The sequence below is a fragment of the Pezoporus flaviventris genome, unplaced genomic scaffold (assembly GCF_033815535.1).
Source record: "Pezoporus flaviventris isolate CSIRO_AGI_PZ_B2104156 unplaced genomic scaffold, CSIRO_AGI_Pfla_v1 ptg000001l, whole genome shotgun sequence".
Lineage (NCBI taxonomy): Eukaryota > Metazoa > Chordata > Aves > Psittaciformes > Psittacidae > Pezoporus > Pezoporus flaviventris.
The window spans coordinates 25,402,579-25,425,168 of NW_026892549.1; the positions used below are offsets into that span (position 1 = coordinate 25,402,579).

At 38.8% G+C, this 22,590-nt stretch overlaps 1 protein-coding gene across 9 annotated transcripts in view; it reads left to right on the forward strand.

The window, feature by feature from the left end:
* ANK3 (ankyrin 3) overlaps positions 1–22,590 on the forward strand; it is a 379,207-nt gene that overhangs the window by 164,249 nt on the left and 192,368 nt on the right. For 8 of the 9 annotated variants that reach the window (XM_061449040.1, XM_061449062.1, XM_061449051.1 and 5 more), the window contains exon 1: positions 5,207–5,644. The exons of the other annotated variant lie outside the window; for it this stretch is intronic. In XM_061449040.1, coding sequence (XP_061305024.1) covers positions 5,528–5,644 — 117 coding nt within the window. In that variant the 5' untranslated portion in view covers positions 5,207–5,527. Of the gene's footprint in view, positions 1–5,206; positions 5,645–22,590 lie in introns of those variants that run through there. 9 annotated transcript variants of the gene reach the window in all.

Here is a 22,590-nt window from a genome sequence, read left to right on the forward strand (position 1 = left end):
AGCTTTTGAACTGTCCCTATTTACAACTTAAGTCTTAAAGGCAAACTGAAATCGGTGGCTTTCTTTAAATGTCATCCCTCAAACTGGAAGTTAGTGATGAATTCACAGACACATCAGCCATCCTTGTTTTGGAAGTATGCTGGACTGCGGAAGATTTAACTTCGTCAGTTAAGACAAAATTTGTCATCCCTGCATAGAGGGATAGTAATCTTGCACTTAATTCTGAGAGCTTGAATGTGACTGCTGCTTTGAGCTCAGAAGGCGGGTGATTCGTCTGGAGAGCATGTAGTGAAAACCAAATTCCATGGCTGTTTTCTGTGTGGATGTTTGAGGGCGAGTGTGTGTGAGGTTTTTGGGGGGTGGGTTGTTTCACTCAGGTTGCGGTTTGGTTTTTGGTTTGGTTTGGTTTTTTTGTTTGTTTCTGCAATTACAATTGCTACCATTTTTGCTTAAATTCCCAGTGAGCGCAGCAAGATCATTTAAAAAGCAGTAAGTCTCTTCATGGGACAGTACAAATGCACTCAGCTTCAAATACCTGGCTGTGAATTTGTGTCCTTTCCAAAGCTTTTTTTAAGGTGTTGTGCCCTAAAGAAGTCAAATCAGAAATGAAACATAACTCAACAAAATTCCAAAGTTTACGCAGGAAGTTCAAAGACTAGATAAGCCCTGTAGAAGTGGTCTATAAAATGCAATGTAGTTATTTCCCTTCTCTGTGTAGTGCGCGCATCCCTTTCTGACTCTCACCTTTCCTCAGAGTTTGTCTGGGATTATTATTGCCAAAGCAGAATTCTGCTAGAAGAGCAGGTGGGGGGAAGTGGGGGAAGGGGGGAGGGAAAAGAGAGGGTGCTACCTCAGTGCAACAAAACAGGCAAAAAAAGCCTTACAGTTCTTATTTTCCATTCATTTGCTACTTAGGGACCTCTATTTTCTGCATGTTTGGAGATGGACCCATCCTGCCCTGACATCAGATGTGTGAAAATGAGACAAAAGTAAAACTAGATGCTAAGTAAGCTTTTAATGTTGTTGACTCAATTTTGGTTTTTGTTTGTTATTTGAGACAGACACAAGGCCTGCTAGTCCAACATGTGAGCAGACAGCTCTTAAGAGATTCCTTTGAAGGGTTCTTTTGTGGGTGCACCGACTTTCACACAGCTTTTTTTTTTGGTTTCTTTATCCAAAGTCTCAAAGTGTTATTTTCATAAATTGGTAAATCAATATTGCCCTTACGTCTAGTATGTCATGTTCTTTCTTCTCTTTTCACTTCCACCACTTTTCTCAGCAAAATAATCCAGCCCCCCATCAGGGGGCTATATTGGCAGAAAGATAGACTCCCATCCCCTTTTTAATCGTTTGTTCTACAGCAGATAAATCAGAAATTAAGTGTAACCTAAAAAGAATTAGCTCTATTTTTCTTCATGTGTTTTTCTTTCCTTTGTTCTCTGCTATTTCTGTTCTACCTATAATGCTTTTTTTTACCTTTGGGAAAATGTAAAGATACTTTGTTTACTGTGATTGTAGGCCATTTCTGAGCCATAGTGATCCGGTGTAAATATTGAACATTTCTATGGTGTCCGATCTTCTCTAGAAGAGCTTAGATTTTCATAGATCCGTTTTTTTGGCATATTCTTAGAAAACCAGTATTTTCATGATTGTCTCAACCTTTTTTTTTTCCTTGTGCTGTATAATTATTTAAAAGAAAAGAAAAAAGTAAAAGTGATGGTACTATCTGTGCTCCATAAACTGCTGACTAACTGATAAATTAACTCCAATAATTAGATCACTTTTTTACCCCCTGTAGCTTGTGGTTTTTCAAGATCTGTCTCAATGTTTGTGCTAATGCCATTTTGCTGTCTGTCAAGAATTTAGGTTTAAGTGGGACTAGCAGTTTATACTAAACCAAATGACACACTTCGCTTTCAAGTTTATACGATCTTTTCTCAGCCATTACTGCAACTTCATGAGTAGATGAAGCTAAGTAGACATTATCTTTGTGCTAATAGGACATGTAAATTTCCCATTGTTCAAGTAAGATACAGTTTATATTTCTTTATCAGGACCCTATGGATTGTGCTGAAACACTCATTGGCATTTCATTAGCTTTGTAATTAAGGGTGAAATCAAATAGCTTAATTATTTTCCTGAAGTCTGAAAAGTAGCCCTTAATGAAGTTTTCCAGTACCTAATTCCCTTGGTTCTATGATTCTATGAAGTGAGTTATGACACCTCTGGCATGAAAACCTTCACACTTCATCCAGCTTTCATCTGGCAGTGCTGTATCACCTTCCAGTGAATGATGCCAGTTCACCATTTCCCCAAAAGCAGAGGTTGTACAGTCTCTTTGCCACAGGCATCTGAATCTTTTAATCACACCCTTTTTGTAATCTCTTTTCTGTTTGAGACTGTTGCAGCCTGCAAGCTACACAAACTATCCTGAATTAGTATTGCTAGTATTGCTCCAACTATAAAGACTTTTTTTTTTTTTTTTGACTGTTGCTTTACTAAGATAGATTTTCTCAAAATCCTAGCTTGAAAAGGAATTTTTTTTTCTTCCTGAAATATGGTTCACAAGGAGTTTGGACTCTGCAGTTCAAGTGGGGATTGTAGTCCACATAATAAAAACATCTAAATGTTAGGTCCAGTTAGTTACTTGGGATGGAGCAGCCTTGGCTGACAGATAAAATCCTTGCACTTATGTACATCTCAAGGGATTGGGTGAGTTCACTTATCCTCATTTGTTAGAATTATTCTCATTAATAAAAGCTTGTTCTGCTTTATACTTGCATAGAATATGGCCTATGCATAAGGTGGTATTAGGGCTTTTAAGATGCATAAGTGAATATTGCTTTCTGTGCTAACATTTTAAAAAGTATGCTTCAAGTGTTTTAAACATATACCAGTTTATAATTCATTATTTGTGTTTCCATCTAATGAGGTTATTTAGGCATAAATTACAGGCTAATATGGCTAAAAGGTTTAGCTAGCAAGCAGTGAATGATAGCAGCATTCACTTCACTTGTGGCTAGATTAAGAAGTTGGTTTCCTAAAGCAAGGGCTCATGGGTCTTCCAAATGCAGATGGAGATGTGCTGGGGATCCTCTTTCAAAAGAAAACTATTGATTTTTTTTTTTTAAAACCCTTTTTCAGTTCTGGTCCTGCTGTATTTTCTAAGCACTTCCCTCCTAATAACTGGGTTCTGTCAGACAGGGGAACCAATGTCAACTTTATTTTACAGAGAAAGAACTAAGCTTCAGACAGAATAACTTCCAAGGTCATGGAGGCAGCTTCTGAGCTAGAAAGTGAAAAGTGAAGCCGTGGGTGCTTTTTCTTTGCGTTTTTTTTTTTTTCAGATAGGCATGAGGCAGTCTTCTATTTCCTGCTGAAATGGGATAGTTTCTCCACCAACCTCCTTGAGATACCTTCCCCAGCCCTCCTAAGTCAGCAGCTTTGCCCAGTTTCCCTCTCCAGGAGCGCTTCTGTAGTACAGTACTCTTCTCACTGCTGCCCTGTGCTTCACTGAAGAGCTGGGCCAAATTCCAGATACCTGCCTGAATGTGGCCTTTCACTGCTTGCAGTTATGCCCCATAGTTGAAAGCATGCTCTGGGCGTCATTCAGGTGTACTCCTTACGTCTTTAAAAGCAGAAATATGTTTATTCAAGTTTCTGTAGCACATAGGGAAGTGGGAATTTGGTGCTGCTTTGTTCAAAACTAGGTATTGGCCAAGTACAACATTATTCTGTCCACAACTTTACAAAGGCAGAATTATGTGAGTCTTCTGAAATCTTTCAGATGTGGAGGAAGAGTAGGGAGAGCTATATGGTGGTGTGTAGGTACAGGGCATTTTGGATACAGACAAGAACCTGTGATTTTACTGCATTGGAAAGAAAGGTCCCTAAGGTCACATAACTGTGGTCTCTATCCTTGCTCATTTCTTAAAAGTCATTCCAGAATAAGCAACTTTTTAAACCTAGTTTGGTAGCCCATGAACAGTGGACAAACAGTGCACTGTGTTCTGCCTTTTAGATAACATACAGAGTGTTCAAAGTAATTTCTGTTTTGGAGATTTAAAATGTTATTTTACTTTTAACCATGTTACATGAAAACTAAAGCAATGGATGCATGTCACTTACTGGACCTCAACATCTGGTTTTTATGCTACACTCTAAAGATTCAATATGATTTGGCTAATTGCATTTCAAATTTGAATTTTATTTTTACAGCAAAATCTGTTTTGTTTTGTTTTTTGGTTTTTTTTTTTCTGTCTATAAAGAAACACTAGTGTCCTGTAAAATACACTGGTTTCATTTGTGGAGACTTTTGGTTATTATCTGAAAGAAATCAGACTGCTAATCTTCATTACTGCAAAGTATACTACTAGGAATACTGAGAAAGGTTAAAAACAGCAGTCTAAAGGCAAGCTGGTGATTGTTCATACTTGTGTAGAAAAAATATGGTTCCTTATTTACTAGATACTTGCTCTGTGTTCATCCTAGTAAAAGATCCTCCTGCAGGCCTTAATACTGCTGCTATTTTACCTCCCATAATGAATATTCAAAAGCTGCAGTCATTGAGGACTCAGGTGGCAAAAATAGTAAGATGATTGAAGCAAGCCTTGGTATAAAAGCCTAAAAGTATATTTCCAGCTACATGGAAATAGTGCTGATTTCCCTTTCTGACCACGTAAAAGAACAGTGCCAGGAAATCTCAAATCTCCCATGAATTAAATGCCTGTTTCTCACACTAGGGTGATTGCATCTTTCTTTCTGTATGATGTGTTGTAATAAGTATGTTTAAAACAAAGGGGGGGGGGGGGGGGGGGGAGAGACAACAGGGCTTTCTGTAATCCTCTCTCACAAAATGTATTGGGATTGAAAAATGAGTATAAAGGGCACACTGTTAAGATATGGCAATGCATGCATTGTTTTCTACATAATGCAGTCAGGGTCTCCATGGTAAGAAGAAATTTTTATTTTATTTTTTGTCACCATCAGCAGTTAACCTAAAGTAGGAGCTGCTCCATTTCATTATAGGTTAAATAGCTTACTATACAAAACCAGCTCAGAAATGTGCATCATTAACACTGCATTTTTCAATAGGCTTTAAAAACATGCTTTAGGATTGATGAAGAAAATATAATACACCATATGTTATTGTTCTGGATTTTTTTTAATAGAAAGCGCTCCTTTTCAGCATTCCCCCTTCAGTGGAGTCACTTAGACACTTCCAGCTGGTGGCAGGGGATACAGCCATAATACAGCTTTCTCTGTCCCAGCTGTCTTTTTCATTACAGTAAATGCATTACGATGGCTGCACTGTTTTGTAAAGACTCAGGTACAAAAAGGTATAGGAAGAAATCTGCAACTATGTATTTTTGTAGTGACTGCAAGCTTCTGTGAGATCTCTGAATCCTGAATGTGTTCCTGGCTCTGGTCACAGACTTCCTTCCATTTGCTGTAAGGGCTGGCTAAAGGTGCCCGAGGAAATCACCTTTTACAAGGGAGCATTGTTGTAAAGGATTTTTAATGCATTATGGCTCACGCAGCATCACAGTTAAAGAAAAACAAGGAATTAGAAATTAATGCTGCTGAGGAAGAAAATGAGAAAAAAAGAAAACACAGGAAAAGATCCCGGGATCGGAAGAAAAAGGTATCTAGATCTGTGCCAAATTCTGACAGGGGTTCTTTTGTTTTAATTTTCTTACCTTGCAATTGAAGTATCAGGGCTTGTTCTTGCAGGTAACTTGGTAGCTGTTGGACTAATTTGTTAATGTTGTAAAATAGCATTTATAACCATGGCTGTGGGGTTTGTAGAGCAATTGAATGTTTAATTGGATATTAGTTGATTGCAGTGATGATGCAGAAGGTGTACATTCGTTTCCTAGATAAATCACTTGTGTTACTGTGATATGCAAACTGTCTGTGAGTTGAAAATAGTTTGTAACCATGATGTGAGGTTAAATCTGAGCTTTTTCCTAGGTTTAAGAGCATAATAGTTTAGCCATACATACATGTACTTAAAAGGGATGTGTGTGGAGGCAGATATTTTTTTTCTTTGTGTTGGGACTGTGTCGCATGTTTGGCTTCTGAGACATCCATTTTTGGGATAATGTCACAGAAATAAGGTGTTTTGATATTTCTCTTTTTTTCTAAACTTGAGCTGTTTTACAGAATTGAGCTGTAACAATCTGTTATTAGCAACTTTCTTTTGTTAGGGAGGTATGTGTCTGAGATCACAGAGCCTGGTTTTCTCTGCTGTAGATTTGTCTTAGCTGTAGAAAATCCTCCAGCTAACTAAGATCTGAAAAATTCAGCAGGCACTGCATTGCTCATTGTTCAGGTCAGGGAGCCTCTGTGTGATTCCAGCCTTACAGTTTCTCTCTCTAAGGTATGAAGCAAAATAGTTATAGTTTGTGGCATAATGACAGATAAAGAGGCCAGCCACTTTGGCAGCTGCGTGGATATGTCCTTAAAAATGACACCTTGTACTCTGCTCCATAGAAATAAGGCACTGCCATGGTTTCTTGTCTTTGGCTGTATTTTATTATGATTTTTCAAGAACACATCAAGAAGCTGATTATCTTAGTGGAAACCTGGGTATGTAGTATTTCTGTGTGCCTTTGTGAAACCCCCCTAAGGGGGCACTGGATAATCTTCACATGCTCAGAGAAGTGGTGCATGTGCCTCTTAAATGACATGTAGATTTCCTCTAACATATGTGCGTCTTTTGGTTGGGTAAGAGTCAGCCTTTCTCTGCCCTTTTCTCTTTTTTCTCTGCCATGGCAGTACTATACATAATGAAAAGCACCAAGAAACCCACTGCCTTCTGTTCTAGTGAGCACGTTAGGAGACTAGATGGCTGCAGTGAATGTACTGCAGCATGTTAACTTTAGGTATTTTCTCCATGTGAATGTATACATACAGACTTCTGAATCATCTGCCAATATAAAGGAAAGTGTGAAAATAAGATTCTGTCTTTGGGACCAATTTTGAGGTGTTGCTCTTTAAAACTGTCCTGAATTAGTAACATTTTTTTCTTGTTCGCTGTTTCGGGTAAGTGCAGGTCTGTAATGCAGCTATCAGGGTGGGATTTTTCCCCCCAGCAGTTAAGAATTTTAGGAGCTGGTCTGTCAACCCATATTTACTTATGACTTGTGAGCTAAAATGTATAGTCTCTCAGTTAACTCTACTCATGATGCAGGAAGACCATGTTGTACTTAATGTGCTCAAGTTTAACAATAGTATGCCCAGCCATATCCATATACTGTCTTTGTGTGAGGGTGCTTTCTCACAGTTTGTAATTAAAACAATATAGAAGGGATGTGGCAGTGAGAGGCTCTTGATTCAGTGAGGTGAGACAATTGCTTTGTGGACAAAAATGCTTAATTGTTTATATGACACTGTGCTGTAGAAATGAAATCTCTTAGCAACCAGAGTGGCACATGGAGAAATATCAGCCTATTAATCTCAAATGTGTAGATTTTTTCCAGTGTTTTTTTTTCTGCATCTGAAGAATGAGATAAAATAGAGAGCTTTATGCTGCGCCAGAGGCTTTTTTGGGGGTTCCCCCATGCCCAACCCCTTCATGTCACACTGGAATTTCGTAGCTTATTGCAGTTTCTTTCTGTGTTTCCTTAGGACTTTGCAGATTCAGGGCATGTAGTGGCTCTCTCTACTAGCAGAATTGTGGATAAAGCAGCAATTTGTCCTGTAATTTATACATTTAGGCATCAGTCTTATAGCAAAGACATGGTTTTGCCACCCAGTACATAAGACATAGGAAGTCCGATAATTTTGGTTTGACATTTTGTACTTTCCTGACTATTTGAAACATTTTCCCCCCATTTTTTCCACTATGAGTTGTGAGTCACTTCTTGTTCCTCTGCACCACCCACAAGCAAGCAGTACTCAGGGTTTTTTTTTTGCTGATCACATGATACTGCACAAAGCTAACCCTTTGCTTAAGCAGTATACAGAAATATCCTTTAGGGTCTTCCAATCACATTGGAACAACCGAGTGCTAATGTTTCTGAATAATTTATTCAGCAAGGAGACCAAGGCAGCCAATGGTTAGAAAGTAAGGCTGGTGGGAGCACCCAGTGTCCTAGACTTCATGATACCAGCAGCAGTCACGCTGGTTTATGTTCCTATTTAGTTTGAGGATTGCAGTCTGAAGGTAATATTTCACTGGTTTTGACTGATTAAGCAATTCACAGTGTAATAATGTTTCTGTTAAGGCTTGCTTCAATACTTGTACCAGAGAAATGACCCTTTTAAAGATACACACAAAACAAAGCTCCCTATTATATGTAATTCTATTTCATTTCAAGGTGAGATATTATCAAACAGCTCTGTAGAGACACTGTGCTTCTGTGCCGTCTGGGCCCACCACACTCTTTCTCTTCGCCTGAATTCAAGACATTTCTGATGGTTCAGAGCTTACCTAGTTTAACTCATGCAAGAGAAAGGGATGGGGCCAGCAAGTGAACAGAGTACAATGAAGGGTCTGCACTATACAAGTTTCCCATTAATTTTGTTCAAGTTTATATTACAGCTTCAAGCAGTTCTGCCTCTGGATGGTTGTGCAGTGTCCTACACTGCGAATAGTTTGAGTACACCCAAGGGCAGATCTAAGCCCTAAATGGTACCATAGAAAAATCCAAGTCACCCTTAATAATAAGTGACTGATAGGATAGTTTACTTGATTCTTCAAAGTGCATCTCTGTCATGCATAGTTCAGTTTGTGAAAACTAGAAAATTTTTGTCTTTTAACAATGTCTGGGAAAAAAATTAGTTGCTTACTCAGTGCTGATCCTAAAATAAAGGTGAAATCTCAGAATTATTTTTTCTGGGTTCTCTGTTCAGTACATAGTAGAAGAGAACAGCAGGTCTTGGCACATACTCAATGATTTAAGTTGCATACAATATTCAGTAGGACTGAAGTGGTTTCCTTGCATGTAGTGCTCAGGAGCTAGCATGTTCTTTGGGAACACAGAATAGCTTGAGCATAATGCAAAACCTGGCTGCTGCCATCTCTGAGATGTTAAAGGCTGTTGCTGTCACATCTTCTGCTGCTGCAAACTTGTGAGCAGCAGGTAAAGTAATGGATGCCAGTGCTGCAAATCCGGTAATTTCATTGTAAGCCTCACTTAACTTTCAGGTGTGCTGGAAAAAAAATGCCCTGCAATTTCCTAGTAGGTATAAATTGAAACGCTGTGTCAGGGGTGATCAAGCTGTAGGTGTGTGTCTGTTCAGATGGCTTTGAGGAGTTTGTGCATCATCTGGGCTGGGCTCTGTGCCCAGCTGCAAGGGCCTGTGGGAGATGGCTTGGACTGCCCAAGGCAGCAGAGCTGGAAACACATCCCAGGGGCAGCAGGACCCCAGGGGAGCATCATCATATCCTAGTTGGGAGGCTCCCACTGTTTCTTTTCGCCTAAGCTCTCTTGGGGCTGTCAGATGTTTTATGGATCTCAGTCAGCTGTGTCAAGGTTTCAGTACAAGTCTTATAAGGTTGAAAAAATTCACCATTTGCACCAACACAATTAACGCGAGAAAAGCGTTGTGTGCTGACCAGCCTCAATGCGAGTGGTTTCTTCACTTGGCTTACAGTGATAAGCAGGTTGAAGGAAAACAGGGATAATTATTTCTCTGACAGGCACATGTTCCTACAGTGAATTGTTGTCCTGAACAAAGCAGTTCAGGTTGGAATTGGTGAAATTTTCACATGCAAACTATACCAGTCATCAAATTAAAACTTGAAATGTGAGCTTCAAGGCCTTTAACTCTGATAACAAGTACAAATCCCCTTCTATTTTTAATTTTTTTTTATTTCATTATTTTTAAACATGTCTCAAGATTTGAGAGATCTGTTTCATGGATTCTGAACAGTTGAATTTCACAGTAGTAGGCAGTAAATAGGTTGGGCACAAATGATTGTTCCTTAGCTTGTTAGCATTAAAGCACAACCAGGCAGATGTTGCTCAAACATTGACCTTTCATAAATGAAAACATTGGGTAGATTTAGGGCCTGAAGTTTGAAAACTTGTTAAATCAGTGATTTTTTCCTAGGTGCGAGTAAAATTTCAGTCGTGTCCTTGATTTTGGACATGATGCTCTGTCAGAGGCAAATGTAACTAAGTAAATGTAAGATGGTTTTGATAGATATTTATGGGCACTAGTGGATGGGATATCTACTAGCAGTGTTGAATTCTTAACAGCATGGGGCTTGGTGATGAAAGGGTTTTTCTATTCAGCTGGAAAAACAATTCCTTCATTGAAGATGACCCCCAAAGGAATGAAAAGATTACTTTGTATTGTGTTGGTAGCACTACAGCATCATTTGAAGTGGGCACTGCTCAGTTTTACTTTGTCGTTTACAAGGCTAGGAAAAATTTTACACTGTTATGCATTTACATTTTTATTTAGGCAAGTTTGGAATCCACCTTTTTCTCTTCCCCATCTTGATGTCTCAGGATTGTGCCATCACTACGGATGGCCATTATTATTATGCAAATGTCAGTTTGAGTTATAAACCATGTTATGCTTAATGTTACCAGCTCATAGTGGGAGGAGGTGGGGAAGAGGGAGGACTAAGTATGGCCAAGCTTGCCATTGTAAGACTGCTCACTGACTAGACCCAGAGCTGGACTCTTGAAGAGTGTAAACCAATACTGTTTCAACTATCTGGCTGGTATTAATGGAATCTTTCATCCTTCTGTTTTTTTTCCAGTGGGGCTGGGTTTTATTTGTTGTTTTTTGGGGGGGAGAGCTGAGGGAGAGGGGGAAATGTATCTTCTATAGGAAAATGGATTCTTTTGAAGCAAACTCAAACTTTAAAGATGATGTTTGGTGAACAGTGTTTTAAAAATAAATAAATATGCTTATGAGGATATAAATATTCAGCCCTGTGCCAAAAGTCAAAGCACTGTTAATTTCAAGCTCTTAACTTGCTTAAATTGATGGTTTCAGGAGAAGTCGTGCATACTTTGATACAATTCCCCTTGGCCATTCGTTAAAGGTTTGTTACTGTGAGCCAAAGTATTTGTGGACTAGTGGAACTAACTGAGCACCTGTAAAAATAGAGTGTTAGACTCAATCAGACTTAGTTTGACCGAAGCAGAGTGTAAGAACTGGGCTCTTGGTGTCTGTGATGTGGGTGAAGGAAAGGAATAGATAAAAAAGGTCTAAATTATAAGTTGCATTTAAAAGAAAAAATTGCTTAATCCACATGCAAAGCCTGATGTATTCCCACGTTGATTTGAATGGAATTTTGGACTATAAAGGGCTGGACTTGTTGCTATTCAGTACTTTGTACAGGTGTTTAGGTCACTGGTAGAGTGGGAACAGGGATTTTCTGACTCAGGCAAGTGTTGAGTTGGACTGAGCTGTAAAGGCATAGAGAACTGGGCCTTAAGGGTTTGATCAGGACTAGAGTACCTGTTGAGATGGAAACATCTTAGGCCTTTTAGCAACTTTGCAAAATAATGCCTCCCTGTTAGACTGGGAGGTGTGGGGGTCTCAGCCAAGATAATACCTCCGCCCCACATTGTTCCTGACTTCAGGAGTCAGGCTAGAGCCCCATATATTAAGTGGAAAAGGCTAGGTGCCTTCAGAGGATAATGTACAGTGTATGTGAGGTAAGTTAAAGCAGTGTCCTCATTTTCAAAGGTATCGAGTATCCTTCAGCCCTGCAGCTTCAGCCGAGAGCTTTGGGCATTTTGCAGATCAATCCCTGGCATCTCTGATGGATGTGTGGGATTGTATAACGCTTTTAAAAATGTTTCCTGTACGCCTGTTGCCTGAGCGTGGTATTTGTGTGGAGCTCGGGTTTGTTGGCCAGTCTTCAGCAAGGTGACTACTTACTGATCTCCATGGAAGAGGTCAGCTTTGTTTTTATTTTTTACAATGATTGAAATCACTGTATGGTGACTTGAAGGGAAATCCAACAGAATGTTCCTTTAGTATTTATGTAAGTAAGACAAATGTGAACAGGAGAATTAGATTGGAATAAGATTGTTTTGCTAGTGGAAAAGAAAATTCACTCTGGGATATATGTGCTAAAAAAAAAAAAAAAGTTTTGACAATAAGCTGGAATTCTCCATTATTAAGGAAGCCATGACCGTTTAACATAACTTTGTCCATATAAAATTGTTAGTTCCCTGATGTACACAAGCAGTTTAATACCTCTGTATTCTGTACAAGAACTAAAACTCTATTTTGCCTTTGCAGTTGCAGAAAGACACAAGACACATTGCACTGCATAGTCACCTTCAGTTGGACATTATTTTAGAAAAGATTTTATGGTTTGTTTTAACAACCTGAGTGATGTATTTTACTTTTTTTGTTGTTCAGCTCTGTTTTATTCACTGTTTTGGATTTTAGCCTGTCGGGCAGCTGAAGTGTCTAATGTGTTGTATGTTGTGTCATCACGGTTTATGTATCAATTTTAAATCGCAGTTTGAGTTTCACTTCTGTATCTTCCTATTTTTTCATGGAAAATAATACATAATTAAAGAGAAAAGTACAAGGTAGAAGGGGTTCACTTATGTTTCTGGTATCCTAGTTTATCCAGAATATATCTTACTCCACATTTATCCAAATGGAATTAACAGGACTTTACAGAAGCAGTTATTTGATAAAAGTAGTAGTATCCAAGGCCTCTGTTAACATACTGATTGCTCATTAGCAAAAGCAGGATATGAAGGTCTGTACCTTAGCAGGTATTAGCAAGTTATATAGACACAATGTCTGCATTTATTTCATGGGTGTAATATGACATGTAACATAGTGCCTAGTGAAAGCTACCTCAGCAAAATCTCTGTTAGTACAGGACCCAGGCAGGCTTGCAGATGTGCTAGGTGCTCCACCCATGGAATTAATATTTAATAAATACAAAATTCTTCCGTGATCCTGTCACTTGCATCCCTTGTGAAGGAAGGGATGCAAGTATGACTTTGATACCTGACCCAATGTCAGTGGAAATCACTGCCTGCTTTCTGCAAAGAAGTCCATGGTGGCTTATAGAAGATTGTGGTTAGTAGATTTTGAGTGGATTTCCAAACAGCTCTCAGTTTTGGTGCATATTGAAATAAAATCACTGGTGACTAAACAAGCTTGAATTGCATTCATGTATTACCCACTCATTTGTAATACCCCTTTAAGTACATATGCACAGATGGGATGAGGATATGTCAATTGTTTTCATTTTTGTAGAATATGTAAGGTATTTTTGAAAGCAGGAAAGTTTCTTTTTATGAAATCTTGTCAGTTTATCTCTGAGCTGCATCCCCGTTCTCAACCGTGTGGCCTTTGCCTTTAGAAGTAAGCTGCTACCAAGTATCCAGGCTCTGCTGGAGTAAGAGAGTTGGAAGTCAGGAGACAGGTCGTTGCTGAATTCCGAGTGCCATGAAAGGATTTCCTGGAGTTGCTGAAGTGGCTGTGCATAATCACATTTTAAAAATAAGCACCATGATTATGCAAATCCTTGAACTCTTATAGACTACAAACAACTAGTAACCAATCTGAATTCAAATACTGTCATAGTTCACTAGTACCAAGCAGTAACCATGGGGTGTAACACAAATACTCTTCCTGTAATGATGATGTGATCTGCCAAGCTGGGGATGATGCTGTTGTAAGCAGCATGGCATCTTTGTGCTCTCATTGCTCAAGAGTCTGGCCTGAGTACAAAAACTCACACCCCCTCCAAGTGAAAGATTTATAAACAGCAAAACATATAAGTAATGCATGTACTGTGTGAATGAGTTGGTATGTGTGCAGGGCAAGAGCAGGAGGGGAGATGCTGGTCAGGGATTTGGTTGTGACCCTACACAGGATGTGAGGAGCACAGGCTGGACTCCCTGTGCCTTACACCAGTCTCCTTGCTCCATAGCCCTGAGTCAGGCACCTCCAAAGCGTCCCTGATTCCCACAGCAATTCTACATCTGTGTTAGGAGATGAAGAAGTCAGTTACATCGGGAGAGGTTGCATGGTGCTACAAGGGTTTTAATTTCAGAGGAAGCATGTTCTCTTTGCTTCCATGCAGAGGCTCTTGGAAAGCCATTCTCAGCCTACTGCCAGTGCTGTTGGGTCTTTAGGGAGAAGCTGTCCGCAGAGTTGTCAGTGGTGTTTTCAGAAGTGTACACCATGTGGGTGAATATAAATAAGTTTTTTTATTGTGCAGTCTACAGTGTGATTCTGTTCCATTGCTGCCATTGATTCCTGAAGGCATTATAAATCCTTTTTTTAATGAAAAAGCAGTTTGAAAGAAAAAGTCACTAGAGATAATAAATCAAAAAGTTAAATGGTCTCTTTTAAACTTCTGTCACTTTTCTTTTGCAGTTCTTCAGATGACAGCATCACCATCCACTTCCATATCACATTCTGAACTCACAAAGCTCAGAACAATTCACAAGTCAGTGCAGTTATTGATATCTACCTTTCAGTTAGCTCCCACAGACTTGCATATTCTAAAGAGCTTTCCTTAAAGGCTGTATTAAAATGAGACACCACAGTGATGCTATCCTGTCTGTACCCTCTAATAAAGCATACTTTTACCTGCCTTATTTGGTTTTGATAGAAGATGGAGTTGTGGAATTCACTTTCTCTTCAGCACATTGTTTCATTTGCTGGGGGATTGCTTTTAAATGTCAGGATATAGTATAACTCTATTGTTGACTTTCTTCAGTTAATCAATATTGTTACAGCTAGCCTGGCTAGCTGTCCTTCCCAGTAGCATGTCCTATATGTTGTCCCCAAGCTTACTCATCTGGAGGGGTCTCCAGTGTTCTCTGGGAACCTGTAGAAAAGCAGAGCTGTCTAATATCCACTGCACAGATACTCCTTCCACTTCCCAACAGGAGTTTACAGGGCATTTTACTAACAGAAGGCCGAGGTGAAACTGAGCCACTGACTGTAGCTACCCATGTGTTACTTTCAAGTAATTTTCCCAGGGTTCTAATGAGAGTATTTTATAGACATTTGTAGCTTTAGGTCAGCTTCCTTCATAAATTAAATAATTTTATTTTTACCTACACAGCTTTTCTCTTCTTTCTCCCATAACTGTATCACCACTTCTTCTGGGCTCTGCGATGGTATCTCTGAAATTGTAATCATTTCCCACTCAGTAATCACTGGCTTAACATTTAGCATTTGCAGCCATCTCATCAGCTGAATTTACCTTTGGCCTGTGAGGAAATATCAGTGTCTGTGTGATCTGGGTCTAAAACCTGTTCTCCTGCCCCCTTCAGATTTGTATGACTCTAGCAATCATCTCTGGTGCTGAGGCTAATGTTTTCACGCACAGACATTAGGAAAATTAATGCAGATATTATTCAGAAATTGACTGCTGGCTGGACCCTGAAACATAGGTAAGTAAGTCTGGAGGGCTCTCCATGCCTGAGGAGAAAGATCCTCCAAGAGGAGAGATATGTGTACCAAACACTTCATGGTGCAGCAAGTTAAAAAAGAGCCTCAATCTATGTGTGAGTAAATGCATCATTCTCCTGTAGTACTGTGGAAGCTTCTCTCAAAAGAGACGGGTTTTGGCCAGCAGACAGGATGTTCTGCAGGGTGGCTGCATACAGTTTCCTTTTTCTTATATAAGACTCTGAAAAGTTAAAACATCCCTAGTGAAACATTGCTGAGGAGTGGGTGGGAAAGGCTTTTTTTAATACATTTTTACCTTCTAAGCAAATATAACATCTTCAAGGAGAATCAGTGAATGCACTTGGATACCTGCAGTCCTAGTTTTTCCTACCATTTGATTTAATTTGAAAACACCAGCACTTTGAAGCTGTTAAACATCAAAATTCTGATAACTAAGGACTGCTGTTTTTCTACCAGTCTGAAAAGATTAAAAAGATGTTGAGAGGAAAACATCTCTCATGACAGTGGGTGCACAATCAAAGTTTCTAAGTAGGGCAGCCTGAGGAACAGCCAACGCTTTTTAGCAGTTATGGGAAAGTGTATGTTGTTTGATATTCCTATCTGATATTTTCCTGTCTACCTTTTTTGTAATATCAGAATGTCTGGTTATGCTTAAAGAAGGCTTAAGAAATGTTTTGCACACTCAGCACACACTACCCACACAAAAGATAAAAGCATGCAAACTTCCAAGTCATCCAAGCAGCAAAGGGTAGGGAGTTTTCTCACTGACTCTTTCAGTTTGACCTTAAGCAGTTCATTTAATCCCTGTTTTTCCTCTCTGTAAAATATCTCCATATTTCTCTTGCATTTTAAGGATTTCTCTTCAAATGGCAAGCACTGACTCTTTTTCTGTTTTTAATAAAGAATACATTTTGCATGCCTTTTCTAAAGGACTATTGCTACAAAGTAAGGCCTGTGCAGGGTTTATAGATTTTTAAGGACCTCAGAGCTGCTCAGTGCTGCCCTGGTGTGTGACCTATTGGCTGTGTCCACAGCTCCCAGGAACATTTTTACTGGTGTCTTGCCATAATTCTGGAGGAGAAATGTGGTTTTTAAAGAAGTATATGATTTTAAAAAAGCTTTTGGTGTGGAGAAGACATGCATGGTAACTATTCTCATTATGGACCTTGGTATTCAGTATAAATATCCAATTTGTTATCTATATTAATTTTCTTTTATATTTTACACCAAGCCGTTTGCTAAAGGCTGTTTTAGAATGACTGATCATACTAGTTAAGTGTTAGATAGAAATGTGTGTTATTACCAAAGATTTATTTAAAGCTCTTTCAGAATTGTTTCTGTTTATCCCACCCAATATACAGGAAAATTGTCCAAACCCTCTTTTAGAACTGTATGAGTTCAATCTAAAATGGCTAAATGTAGTGTATTTCATAATGTCATATTTACCATCTTGTTGACCTACGGGCCTGTTATCCTTGAAGCTAAACTCACTGAATTGTGGTTAAGTCATAGGTCCAATTAGAAGAACCACTGAACATATGCAATAAATTCAGCTTGAAAGACCACATGCACAATCTGCCTTTGGTTGGAAAGCCAAGAGATGCTTTGGTCACAAGAGATGTGACCAAACAAGAACCGCAGGGAAGCTGTTCAAAACCGTAGCCCTTTGTTCCCAACAGCAAAGCTGCCCCTTTCTCCTTGTTTACCACTAAATGCAAATGAGCAAACAAAGCTGGTGCATTTTTAAAACAAGTCAATCTGAAAGAAGATGAGAAAAATTAATGAGAGTGTTAGAAAGGGCCTTGATATAGAAATGGGAGCAGTGATTAAGGGGGAGATACAGGAGGAGTGACTGGGGCAGCTGACCTAGAAGTTTGGTTTTATTTTGGCTGTAACTATCTGCTGGGACATGAACCCTCATTCTGAGGAGCTCCTTATTAACCCACAGTGTTTTGCCCCGGCTGAATCAGTAGATAAAACCCAGGAGGGGAGGAAGCAGAATAGAACAAAGCTAGCAAGTATTCAGTCCCTAAATGGGGACTGGGCTTCAAATCCTGCTGACTCCAGTGCAGATATTCTCTATGATCAGTAATGGTGATGTATGGCTGATAAGATGGGTAAGGGGTGGCTTTCTTCCCTGAGAGTGTTAGCTGTACTGCAAGCAAGCAAATATGGGGCTGCATGCAGGTCTGCTGCTTTCTGATTGCGTTGGTGCTTTGGGACTGCAGTTGTCCTTGTGAACCCCTTCTCCCCAAACAGAGATGCTGGCTTGTTAGGGGGAGAAATTCAGGCATGGAAGTAGGCAAAAAGATAAAAACCCTCTAGCTTTATATAGCAGGGTGAGAAATTTAATTGATTGGAGGACATCCAAGAAATTGCATCTGATTAAGTCCTTGAAAAGATAAGATCTCTTATCCATTACCTGGTTGCATGAATTTATATTGTATACTGTGTAGCCTAGTGCCTTGTCAAGGTCCACATACAAAGAGGTAACCACAAATTAATCGGGGCTTGTCAGTTTTGAGATTTTTCTTTTTAGTACAAAATGAGCAATTCATTTACTCCTAAAAAACAGCAATTGTTTGCAACACCAGCAGTCTTCTAACCAAAATACATATATATTTTAATTCTTAAGGATTAAGAGTGAAAACAAAATTCAGCTTCCTGTGTTTCTATGTGCGTGTCTTTGTGTTTAGTTTTCCTTTGCAGTAAAATTTTCTCACATTTTCTTGACATGTCAGAATCTCTGTCCTAGTTTTTGCAAGACATGCTCTCTACAACTACATTCCTGTTTCCTAGACAATAATTGTCTGAAAGAGTTGCGTGAAAGACGAGCAAAGGTAATATCCCTAAAGGAAAAATAAAGTCGCAGATTACATTTATATTCAAACATAACAGTATCTTAAGGAAAGATTGAGGAAATTATAAAGACAAAAAACAAAACTGGAGGAAGAGTGGAGGGAGATCTCACAAAATCCCTTCCAGAGCTTTTGAAGGCTTCTGTCTGGAACTTTGCAATGCATTGGTTGTTCCTGTGGGTTCAGCTTTGTCTGCTTTAGTTTTTCAAAACAGTTACTTTTTTTTAAGATGCATATTTTTAGAAGCTAGTGACAGTTGATTTTGTTAATATCAGCTATTTTATGCATTTATTGTTCAGATGAATATTCAGTCCTTTGCCTGTTGGATAGTTTTGTTCATGCAAACATAAATTGAATGAATATATGAAGTCTTAGGATGAAGGTTGCCTGGAATCAGTTTGGTTTCATGGGTAGCCAGTTATTGTGATTCAATAAATGTGATTGTCTATAGTTCTTATATTAGGTGGTTACAGATTAGGACTGCATAGCTTTAGGGAGGTTTTTCTAACAGTACAATTTAGGTTTAATATATAGCAGCCTTATTTTGGATACATGCTGCTGTCTGAGGAAGACACATTAATAGGTGCTTAGGGGACAAGTGGTGGCAAGAGAGGACAAGGTTAGAGGTAACTCAGAGGGAGTGTCTTAACCAGCCTCAGAATGACAACATGCACTTTTTGTAAATAGCAAAACCAGAATGTTTAATAGCAGAGCAGTGATAATAATGCTGGATTTCAGACTTCCATCTGTAATGAGAAGACAACATAGTTTTGGGGATACTGTTGGTGGCTGTGCTGGCACTGTATACTAACAATCCAATGAAGCTATTGGAGGAAGGCTGGTCCTTCAGCCCTGCATTGTTAAGGTATTGCTGGTATTTGAAAGAACATTTTTCCTCTATTCTGATGTATTAAAAACATCAAGATTGCACTTTAAAGGGTTCTGGGTGACTTAAGTCTTGTTACATTGTACTTAGAATGACTTTTAAAAATGTTTGACCCATGGGCCATAGCATTGTTGCCTTTCCTGAATGATGCTGCCAGATGCAATGGGAGTGAACGTGGGAGGGAATCAAACCACTTCTAGTTTAGCCTGCATAATGAGAGGAACTCACCTATCTCATCAGAAAGAGGAAATTAAATAAATCTTTCCCTCCAGAGAATTAAGTTTCATTGCTTTGGTTTTAAAAACCTCTAGCTTCAAAAGATGTATTTGCTGTTGCAATTGAAACGCGCAGGGAAGAATGATGCCATGTGCTGGCAGATTTCAGTTTTCAGAAAGCAAAATATTTTCAACTAGGTAGGCCGATCAGCTTTATGTGTTGGGCTGACAGGAAAGGAAAACTTTGGGCAGCTTCTGGTTTTGAAATTTTTATTTAATTTTTATCTCTGCTTTCAGTAAGAAAAATCAGGCAATAAAAAAGTGCTGACCAATGACTAAGTAAACTTCACAATATCTTTGCTTCTCTTGTCATGGGTCTGGTTAGTCAAAAGTGCTAAATATTCTGGCACTAATCCAACAATGTACTTAAGCATGCACTTAAGTTTAAGTCTATTTGTAATTCAGTTGAGTACAGAGGGAGCACTGTGTGCTTAAAGCCTAGTCCAGTCTTAAGTGATGTGTTGAATGGGGCCCATGGTGCTTACCCATCGGTAGAGAGAGTTTTTACAAGAAAAGAACCATCCTGAAAAGCTGTTATCCCAGCTCTGTGCAAACAAGGTTGAGTGTGAGCCCTGTGAGTTGGAGATGACATCATTTACTTTGAAGAGTACATTGAAATACTGGGGACTCTGATCAACTCCAAAGTTTGACATTTCTAAGACATTGCTTTCTTTATATGGTTGCTTTTTAAAGAACCCATGTCATCAGCATTTATACATCAGTGGGCAATGGCCAAACACTGACAGTGAGAAAGCCTTGAAAATGAAAACAATAAATCCACTAAATAAGGCAAAGAAGGCCACCTACCATTAAGTCACAGCTGATCATTGCACTTGTATTGATTTAATCATGGTTATTAAGCAGCTAATTAAGTCTTCATAGGGCTGGTGGTACAGCAGTATTAATCCAATATATAAAGTGTAAGTGATATACATTCTCCTTTGGGCATTTATTTGTATGCCACATACTAATGTAAATTTTGAACATACTGTTAAAACCTAGCAACTAATTCAGGCCATTTTTTTCAGCTAAGAGTTTATTTATTTGAAAAATATAGAGTTTAATACACTTAATGTCACAAATTTGATCTAAGCTCAGCAAAATATATAAGTCAATAACAAGATTAACACATTCTGAAAAGAAGAAAACCAAACCAAACCAATAATTTTGAAAATGAAAAATCCTACAGTCACTTGAAAGCTTTGTTTTGGCATGTTGAACCAAAGGATTTTATTTTAAATATTTTGTTTGGTTTGAAATTTATTTGCAGTGTTTTGGAAAGCTGAAATCCTGATCGCAATATTTCATTTATGTTCAGCAAGGGATTCCTAAAATAATTTCTGTATAATCTGGTGAGTTCCCCCCCCCCCCCCCCCCTTTTTTTTCCCGTGAGCAAAGGGCACCATTTCAATCCCTAGCACTGCTCTCTTTGCTACAGCCCTCCAAATGCATCATGACCTATGGCAAATTCAGTCTCATGAAAGCTGTTAAGGATCAACTTACCCTTAAGACTGCAAGTGAAATGAAATATGAGCCCCTGGTGATGGCAGTTAAGCATGTACTGTCATTCTTGTCACATCCGTGATTCTGGAGACTCAAATAAGCAGTAAAATACTTCATTGATGTTATTCAGTTGATCATGTTCTTTGTGACATTGCACGGATATGTCTCATTTTGTAAAGTGGAGTAAGTTAATTTACTTAAGTGTTTTCCTAAATCCAGGAGTGAAACATGAGCATCTCTATTATCATTAATACAGGTATTTCATGCTGTGTGCTCTTTTAGTGACTGCTCCATTCAGTGTTTGTGATGGTATTAATACTAATTACAATTACAAGCAACGAAAATCTGGGCTGCCTGCTGAACTCGGAGTGAATTATGCACCTGGAAGTTTGAAGCCCTCCATCTTCCTATCCCCTTCAGGGGAAGGTTTTTTGTTGAGGTGGCTGTCAGGGTGAGGCCCAGAACTAGAGAGGAACTCATGATTCTATAGACATGTTCATTTACACATCTGTTTCCTCTTTCAAGAGAACAGACATTTTTTTTGATGTTTTACAACCTTTCTAAAAACTGGTTAGGCCAATGGATTCAAACCTAAGTTTGCTAAGACAACTATTTAAAATCACAGCTATTATGTATTTTAATATCCTCTGCTGGAAAGTACCCCAAAACATTCATTATGTGGAGGGTATAATCTCTGAACAAATGACATGGTGGAATTAATGAACAATTAACTATGATCAGACATTATAAACAGTGCTGATTAGAATCCACACATGCCTGGGTTTTAGAAAGACTTTCTTTTGACTCAGCTTTATGTTGCTGAGGTAGGACCATGCAGTTCTCATTTCTTGTTCGTTGTGTGAGCATAACATCATTTCCTCTGAGGTAAGGCTACATCTCTTAGTTTTCATGGCAACCAGACGAAGAATTAATCTGCTCTTTAACTTCTATGTGTGGAGAGGGTAGGGGTGAGAAAAACAAGATTTTTTTTTTTTCCTGCTAATTTTCCTCGTACCCATTTAGTTAATATGTTGAAGTTACAGACTTCCTCTCATATCCTAGAGACTATTCTCCAATATCCCATGTGGTGATTAAGTCAGAGAGAATATTGTAAAGCTGGAAGGGAGTATCTGTCCCCAGTAGCAGCGGCTGCATGGTGGTATATGCAGTGTGGAATGCAGTTACTGTGCTGTGCAATTTACTGTCATTAAATGAGACAAGAGTCAGGTGAACCGTAGAAATTCCATCTGCATTCACAGTGGGCTCCATGCATACTATTCACACTTTTTTCCTATCACTTTATTTAACTTCCATGTTTATGTTTAATAAACAAATGCCATTATAAATTTCATGATGATTCTTTCAAAACAATAACATCAGATACTGTGATCAAGAAAATTTTCAACCTCAGAGGGAAAATGCTTCTGTCATTTTAAAATAAAAGCAGGCCCTGAGTTCTCCTAATGTCATTGGGGACAGGCGAGGATTTGTTTCAGGAGCTGCACTGCAGCACCAGGCAATGACTGGACATACAGCTGGATGATTTTGCATCACATAAAAAGCACTAGCTTCCCTCTCATCGCCTCAGTGCTTTGATCATCCTGAAAAGTGAGACAAAATAAATGACCCACTGTATACTGATCTTCATTGTAACAGCAGAAGCCTTTAATTATTTTATCACATTACT